Raw genomic sequence first — 8,188 nt, 5'->3', positions numbered from 1 at the left:
AAAAAAAAAAAAAAAGTCTATTTTTATGAAATAGACATCATAATAGATAAAATTCTCTTTTTGGTTCAATAATGTAAAATTAAAAATCTCATTCTTCATGAAAGCTAAATAAGTATTTTCTGAAAGATATGAAAGTGATTTAGTGGTTGCCTCATTTACATCATTTAAATGCTTTGAACATTTCAAAGGCTTGAAATTTTTTAGTCAAAATTCTGAGCTTAGTCTTATATTGCATCATAAACCTCTCTATTTCATTTCTTCCCCTCCAAGTATGCTTATCTTATTTTATTCATTTATAATTATTTTATTTCCTTTCAATTCTTGTTATATATAAGGGCCACCCCTAAAAGATATTGTCCCTTTTAGCTCGTTACATATCGTCGCCAGTCTCATGGTTTTAAAATGTGTTTACTAGGGGAGAAGTTTCCACACCCTTGATGGGATTGCACAAACCCACCCCCTTTTGAGTCAACATACCGCCTCGTGTCTAACTATGATACCATTTGTAATAGCCCCGTGCTCACCGCTAGTAGAGATTGTCTCATTACGTATTGTCGTTAGCCTCACAGTTTTAAAATGCATATGTTAGGAAGAAGTTTCCACGCGTTCATAAATAATGTTTTGTTTCCCTCTCTAACTACTAAGAGTGTAGAAATCTCTTTCTTTGAGCCATATGACTATATGTAACAAGACAAAGTAGATAACATATGCTAGTAGTAGGCTTGAGCGGTTACTTATAGTATTGGTCAAAATCATAAACGGGTCGATAATTACCAAGTACGTGTAATTTAATACATACAAAAATTTAATTTTTTGAAAATATAATATTGAGGAATATTCCACTAATTAATTAATAAGCTAAGAGACACCAAGACAATTAATTATTATATTTTTAATTAAAAAAAAGAAGAGAAAAGATAGGTTAAAAAATATTTAAAAATTAATTTTACCCGTATGAAAGAAATGATTCCACTTGAGGAGGGCATATAGCCGTGCAGATAATTAATAGGAAGGCATAGAAACAGAGGTATTATAGTAATTTAAAAGAAAGTAGGGGGGTATTTTGGTAAAAGAGCAGGTTGCCTTCCTTACCAGAATTGCTTTTTTGGGGTTTCGAATTGATCAAAATTGAATTGTACCATAAATTGTAAGCGAACACCGCTCCTTCTCTCTCCTCCGCTTCTCACCCTTTCTTTATTCGCTCTCGTTTCTCTCTCTATCTGGGTGATTGGAGAACCGCACCATCGAGTTTTCTCCGCTGAATTCGAAGATTTTAACGCCAAACCATAAGCGTTTCGCAAGAACAAGAACAAGAACGACAAGGATTTGAAGTTCAAAGAGACTGAAAGTTTCGTCAGGGGAGAATTTGATTTTCTGATTTTGGTTTTTTTGATTTTTGATTTTCGATTTTGATTCTTGTTCTTGTTTTTGTTCGTTTGTTTCTTCCGATTGAGTTTACTTCTTATGTAATGCATCAGAAGAAATCGGAAGTTCAGATCGGAAAAGAAAGCAGCGGCGTCTCTTCCGATTTCAATCCATCCCCTCCTCATCTTTTCCCATCTTCAATCACAATTCATCAAAAACATCCGCCGCCGCCGCCGTCGTCGTCGCATAATCAATCCCACCGATCTTTTCTTTCTTTCACCACTCCTCAGATTCTAATCGAAACTCCTTCTCATCATGACCCGATTGCGCCATCGCCGTCGTCTTCTTCTTCGAATGCGCCTTATAAGAGACCTCTCTTGACCCATAATCACTCATCTCTCACTAAATCCCCAACTCTTTACCGTCTTCCTTCCACTCCTCAATTCAATTCCCTCAACCCTTCCTTCTTCTCCGTCTCTTTGGCTGTTCGGAGTGCCGCTTTCCGTTTGCTCCGCCGCCTCAAGCAGCTTCGCCGGCTTCGTGTTCATTTACGGTTGATTCTTTTGTTTTCTCTTCCGTTTTTCTATTTCTTAGTTTCTCATCCAACTCATTCGTTTTTCCTTGATTTCCTCTCGGCTTTTGCGTTCTCTGCTGCTCTTTTGTTTTCTCTTAATCTCGCTCTTCCTCGGCTTCCCTCGATACGCTTGTTCCTCGCCCGCTCTTTCCCTGTTAAGCTCATTTCCTCGTCTTCAAATTCTAGAGCGCATCTTCCGGTTTTGTGGTCAATTGGTTCCCGATCAAAATCAGAGAAGAGATTGAATTCAGGTTGTTGGGTTCAGGTCTACAGCGATGGCGATGTTTATGAGGGGGAGTTTCATAAGGGGAAGTGTTCAGGCAGTGGAGTTTATTACTATTATATGAGTGGTAGATATGAAGGAGATTGGGTTGATGGGAAATACGATGGATATGGAGTTGAGACATGGGCTAGAGGAAGCCGGTACCGTGGGCAGTACCTGCTGGGGCTACGCCATGGTTTCGGGATGTATAGGTTTTACACTGGAGATGTTTACGCCGGAGAATGGTCCAATGGGCAGAGCCATGGACGTGGAGTTCATACTTGCGACGATGGAAGCCGATTCGTCGGGGAATTCAAATGGGGTGTCAAACATGGGCTTGGTCATTACCATTTCAGGTAGCTAAATGTGTTTTTATGAAGATTTCTAGCTAAAACTGCTGGTTTTTTATTTTTGTTCTTTCATAACTTTTTATGAAATTATGCATTGCTGGATAATGATGTCAATGTAGACGTATTCCTTATTTATAAACCTACGATCATTCCCTTAATTAGCCAATATGGGACTCCCTCGACGGGTTTGCTGTGGCTTTGATTTGCTAAAATCTATGCATTTGTTCTTTCAGATAGTTTGTCCAAAGATTGGTCATTGGCTGAATTACATTGACTCGTTTGGTTCATTCTGTAAATCCTAGTTCTTTTAATAGTATTGAAGATTTTACTCGTTGGGCATAATCTTCCTGATGTTGTTGGATTGGATACCATTTCTTTTTTGTATCGGTATTGAATCTTTTTCGTAAAATTTCCCTTTTCATTTCGATATTGAATCGTTTTTGTAAAATTTCTAGAAACGGGGACACATATGCTGGAGAATATTTTGCGGACAAAATGCACGGATTTGGGGTATATCAATTTGCTAATAATGGACACCGATATGAGGGAGCATGGCACGAAGGCAGACGTCAAGGACTTGGAATGTATACGTATAGAAATGGCGAAACTCAATCTGGTCACTGGCAGAATGGAGTTCTTGACATTCCTAGCACTCAAAACTCTACTTATCCAGTATCTGCTGTTGCAGTTTATCATTCCAAAGTACTGAATGCAGTGCAGGTAAAGTCCCTCTTTAGCTACATGAACGGTTTTGAGTCGTTGTGCGTCGTTCAGCTTTCTTCCATCGTTCTTTCAATGGAGATGGTTTTCTGATTGTTTGCTATTTGCATTGTCTACAGGAAGCAAGAAGAGCAGCTCAGAAAGCCTACGATGTCGGTAAAGTGGACGAAAGGGTGAACCGGGCAGTAGCAGCTGCAAATAGAGCAGCCAATGCAGCTAGAGTAGCTGCAGTCAAAGCAGTACAAAAGCAAATGCAACGCGGCAGAAACAACGACAATACTTCAGTTGTTTGAGTCTCTGCAACAGCAGTTCATCAGTCGATAACTTCGAACGAAGGTTCGTTCGATTTCTGCTTGGTTTCATTTTTTCTCACCGTACTATTTAGCGCATGCCTTAAGAGGAAGGATTTGATATGGGAAACTGAATAGGGGCCGAAATAGCTAGGATTTCTCTGCATTAACATTATCTAATGGGGAGAGAAAGAGAAGATAAAGTATTGATATGTAAACTAATTTTGCATTTTGTTCCATTTTTGTAAAGATGAGAAGAAAGGAAGGTAAGATTATGTGAATGAAATTACTGATGGAAGTGTGGATGAAATTCTCATCCCCTAAGCCATCCTGTATTTGAATTTATTGGTCTTGTTCTTCTTCACTGCCATAAAATTGTGTATAGGTAGCCAATAAAGTATATATACCTGGCACTTTGCTCGCAACTCTACCCAACTCAAACTAAACTTACTGCTAGCAGATATATCTTTTTTTGGCTTTTCCTTTCAAATTTCCTCTTAAGGTTTTTAAAACACGTCTACTAGGGTGAGGTTTCCACACCTATACAAAGAATGTTTTGTTCTCCTCTCCAATCGAGGTGAGTGGTCCAGTATTCTCGTTGGCACTCGTTCCTTTCTTCAATTGACGTGAGACAATCCACCCCCTTTTAGTTGATGGCACATCACTTGGTGTTTAGTCATGATACCACTTGAAATGGCTCAAGTCCACCGCTAATCGATGTTGTCCTCTTTGAGGTTTCCTTTTTGGACTTCCTCTAAAGGTTTTCAAAATGAGCATGCTAGGGAGAGGTTTTTACACCTTTAGAAAGAATATTTTGTTTTCTTTCCCAACCGATGTGGTTACAATAAATTTGCATCCTCCCTAATAACCTTTGATATAAACTTGAGGTACTTTTACCGTTTTCTCTGATCTATCCATCAGTGCATAACTGTTAGCCACATTATAGTGGTCTCCTCAAATAACCTCTCCAATCTAAGCCCGAGAGCTTAGTCTTGATTTGATGTCCCCTTGATGGGATTTCTTTTTTTTATTTCGCCCTATTTATATTTACTAAAAAACTAACCAAGTTGGTTGAATCGAATCAAGTTCATCGGTTTGAACTATGTTCATCAGTTAGGTTTTTTGGCCCGAGCAGTGTTCATCAGTTAGATTTTATTTTTTCGGGTTTGGATGGTTTAACTTGTAAAAGCTTGGTTTTGGTATATGTTTTTTCCTTTTGTTGGAAAAACAAGGTTGTTGGGCAGTACACTCTGTTGCTGTCAACTAATAACTGTTTTATATATGGTAAAGATAATGTGACTTGTGAAGGATGAAGTAATTAACCGTTAGTCGTTGAGAATTTATTCACGGATCTTCTACTTCATTAAAAATGGGTAAATTTAACGTAATTGATAATTTATATAAAAAATGCCAATTTTTTAAGTTAATGATAATAATTTATATAAAATTTGTTCGAAATAATAAATTAGTTGTTGTTTTGTTAATTAATATTTATAAAATCATCGGTTTTAATTAATAAATTTCTTTTAAAAAAAAACCTTTTTTAGGATATGATTTAAGATCAGTTTAAGAAATTTAATATTTTTAATTATGAATAATAAAATCTATTTACAAACATTATTAATTTAGAAGTTTAATTAAAATTATGAATTTTATGTTATTGTAGAAAATGATTTGTTTTTTTATTTTTTTATTTTTACAAAAAAAAAAAAAACATGATTTTTCTTGTTGCTTTGTCTTCAAACTTAACTTCCAAGTAATCTCTAAATCATTTTGAAAGTATTGTGTTAATTGTATCATATGTGATCCATTTAAATTAAATTAATCTAAAAAATAAATGACATTCGTAAATTAATTAATAATTAGTTAAGAATGTCTTATATTAAATTATGTTTATGTTGTAATTAATTTTTGTTATTACTAATCACTTTTAAGTTTTTTTTTTTTTTTTTTATATATATTAATTATTAAATCATAAAACGCAAAACTCTCGACATTTATTTTCAAAAATGAAAATTATACAATTTACAGAAATAACTCAATCTTTATGAATCTCTAGAATAAATTCATAAAGATTNAGGGATAAAAATATAATATTTTGAAAGATAAGGACCAAATGAAAATTATACAATTTACTGACATAAAATAAATATGGGCCTATTGGGCTTTCATTTCTAGGTTCCATTTTGCCACACGTATAAAAGCAACAAACCGCCATAAACCTTTGTTCAGCCGCGCAGGAAGTGTTGAACATTTATAGGGTTTCTGCTCTCTCCTGCTAATTCGACAAAATGGTAATCCCATTGCCTGTTGCTCATATTTTGGTTTATATGTTTTTATTCATGTTTGTCATTGGAGAATCCCTTGACATTATTTTTGTATATTCGAAAGTCGAAATTGATTAGGTATTTCGTAATGACATCTCTTTGACATTTAACGATGTATTTTTGTTGAGCGATCAAGTTAGTTATTGTCGCTCTGTTAATTTACCGGGAAATTTGAAGATTTCATGAACGTGGTTAATGATTTCGATACTTTTCGTGTTTTGTCGGTGTTCTGAATAAGAATGCAGTATCGTTGTTTAGATGTTTGTGTCCGGCATTATTGTGATATTTTGGATGACATATGAAGCTTCGGCGAGTAGAGTATTGTTATTTTTTAATGCATACGAACTTATCTATTTGATATAAAATATTGCATTCTTTTGCAAGTTCTGTTTGGAAATCCAACAAGATCAATTGTCCTACATTTTGATTTTTTTTTGGTATAGTTTTACTTTGTAATAAACTTTAAACGAATTGCAATAATCTTTTCAATTCATTTAGTTATTGCTTGTTGTTAGGTAGGGAAGATGAATGAGATAATTATGCTGAATTTAGAATCTATCTGTAAGACAATCGCTTATTCTCCTTTCGAACCAGATGCCAAAGCTTGATTGTTAACTTCGTATAGCTAAGATAAATGCCATAACTAGCTTAGCTTAATTGATATAAAGTATGTATTTTTTTTACCAAAAGGTCTGAGGTTTAATTTTTCCGCTCACGTTGTACTAAAAAAACATTGGGTAGTTAATCAGGTTGTCGGCCGAAGTTATGAATTTTTTCTTTTTGATGTCTTGAACTCTTAATTTAGTACATAGAAGTCTTGCCTTAAAATTCTTTCCATCCTTTTTATCTATTCTTCTTTTTGTTCATGATGGTTGGATGCATGACTCTCCCATCTTTTTTTGATGTTGTAGACAAAGAGAACCAAGAAGGCTGGGATCGTTGGCAAGTATGGTATGTGCTACTGTCGTCCTTGTTCCCAAGATATGATTGAATGGAAAAATTTAGGAAGTGGGAATATGTATAGGATTTAATGACTTAGATAAAAATCTTGATGGAGGAGAATATTCTGATGTTTGCTCTGATAGATATATACTTCTTAACTGGTCTGGAATTTACGTCAGTGTTCATCAAACATTTTTCTTGTCTGCTAGCTGAGAACTTCCCCCATCCCACACTCACACCAAGAAAAATGCGAAACTATTAAAACAACTTTACCTATTGTCTTAAAGACACCTTTAGTTTTTCAATGGTTTAAATGTTATTAAACCTTTCATAACTACCCTTAGAGTAGATTTTAGATGGACATTGGGACCTGGAACAATGTAGCATGACCCTAGAATTGTGTAGCGATTCAAATTTTCTTTTCACACCATTTCAGTTAAAAATTTTCATTCTGAAATGCTGAAGGATTTTTACTGCTTTCTTGAATGCAGGTACTCGTTATGGTGCTAGTTTGAGGAAGCAAATTAAGAAGATGGAAGTAAGTCAGCACAGCAAGTACTTCTGTGAGTTTTGTGGAAAGGTACAACAGCGTTAAAGCCCTTTTCTATATGACTCTGGGTCCTTGCTGTCATGATAACTTAAAGCTTATTTGAAGCTATGAATGTGAATTACATGAGCAATATTGGTGTATCCTTTCAGTATGCTGTGAAGAGAAAGGCTGTTGGAATATGGGGTTGCAAAGATTGTGGTAAAGTGAAAGCAGGAGGCGCTTACACGTTGAAGTAAGGCATATCTGAATTGCTCTCTCAATTTTTTTTTTTTTCCATAATTTTCTTCAATATTTTAATTATGTTTTTGAATGACAGTACTGCTAGTGCCGTCACTGTGAGGAGTACCATTAGAAGGTTGAGGGAGCAGACGGAGAGCTAAATTTATCATTCTATCTATCTAGGATTAATGCTGTTGAGGTTCTCGAGTCGCCTTTAACTTCCATATATTTTTGCGGAATTTGTATCTTCTATCTTCAAACAGAAGTTGAGAAATGAATCAGTTTGTGGAATCTTGAGTTGATGATAATGAATGTGGGATATTTGTTATAGAATTTGAATTTTATTTTATGAGTATTAGAAGCTAGAAATTCTCCATATATTGAAACTGAAATGGTTGTTGTTTATGTAGTGCTATCATCATTTATTCCTTGCTGCAGAATCCTCCGGTCGTCCATTCTGGGGGCCTATTAATTGGTTTAAAATTATACTTTCTGAAGACTTGTCTGGCAGGTACAATTCCTCAATTTGATTCCACTTTTTGAATCCATCGTTGTTGCATTTTAATTTGTAGGTTGAAATGTGTTCGTA

General features: G+C 35.1%; 3 protein-coding genes across 4 annotated transcripts in view; all 3 read left to right on the top strand.

Moving 5' to 3' along the window:
- The window catches only part of LOC111498862 (putative casein kinase II subunit beta-4), a 12,213-nt gene extending 4,630 nt beyond the window's left edge, over positions 1-7,583 (top strand). The window contains exons 6-10 of one of the 2 annotated variants that reach the window (XR_002720875.1): positions 1,055-1,058; positions 5,794-5,855; positions 6,800-6,839; positions 7,322-7,410; positions 7,530-7,583. The gene's annotated coding sequence lies outside the window, so the exon portion shown is untranslated. Of the gene's footprint in view, positions 1-1,051; positions 1,059-5,793; positions 5,856-6,799; positions 6,840-7,321; positions 7,411-7,529 lie in introns of both variants that reach the window. The other variant, XR_002720874.1, reaches the window with a different exon arrangement.
- LOC111498861 lies at positions 1,325-3,906 on the top strand. The gene is made up of 3 exons (XM_023150214.1): positions 1,325-2,557; positions 3,007-3,271; positions 3,391-3,906. The coding sequence occupies exons 1-3, from the start codon at positions 1,470-1,472 to the stop codon at positions 3,562-3,564; spliced, it is 1,527 nt and encodes a 508-aa protein (XP_023005982.1). The 5' UTR covers positions 1,325-1,469; the 3' UTR covers positions 3,565-3,906.
- On the top strand, positions 5,788-7,929 carry LOC111498864 (60S ribosomal protein L37a). Its single transcript, XM_023150217.1, has 5 exons — positions 5,788-5,855; positions 6,800-6,839; positions 7,322-7,410; positions 7,530-7,612; positions 7,697-7,929. The coding sequence occupies exons 1-5, from the start codon at positions 5,853-5,855 to the stop codon at positions 7,758-7,760; spliced, it is 279 nt and encodes a 92-aa protein (XP_023005985.1). The 5' UTR covers positions 5,788-5,852; the 3' UTR covers positions 7,761-7,929.
- Positions 7,930-8,188: the final 259 nt, after the last annotated feature.

This window comes from Cucurbita maxima, unplaced genomic scaffold (assembly GCF_002738345.1).
Source record: "Cucurbita maxima cultivar Rimu unplaced genomic scaffold, Cmax_1.0 Cma_Scf00026, whole genome shotgun sequence".
In the NCBI taxonomy this organism is placed as follows: Eukaryota; Viridiplantae; Streptophyta; class Magnoliopsida; order Cucurbitales; family Cucurbitaceae; genus Cucurbita; species Cucurbita maxima.
Note: the sequence above shows the minus strand (reverse complement) of the source record. Positions and strands in the feature narration are given on the sequence as shown.

Bases quoted from the DNA above. Each gene is read 5' to 3' on its own strand.
- LOC111498861 (XM_023150214.1), top strand. From the start codon at position 1,470: ATGCATCAGAAGAAATCGGAAGTTCAGATCGGAAAAGAAAGCAGCGGC. The intron at 2,558-3,006 runs GTAGCTAAATGT...TAAAATTTCTAG, and splicing joins CTTGGTCATTACCATTTCAG to AAACGGGGACACATATGCTG. The intron at 3,272-3,390 runs GTAAAGTCCCTC...CATTGTCTACAG, and splicing joins AAGTACTGAATGCAGTGCAG to GAAGCAAGAAGAGCAGCTCA.
- LOC111498864 (XM_023150217.1), top strand. The intron at 6,840-7,321 runs GTATGTGCTACT...TCTTGAATGCAG, and splicing joins TGGGATCGTTGGCAAGTATG to GTACTCGTTATGGTGCTAGT. The intron at 7,613-7,696 runs GTAAGGCATATC...TTTGAATGACAG, and splicing joins GGAGGCGCTTACACGTTGAA to TACTGCTAGTGCCGTCACTG.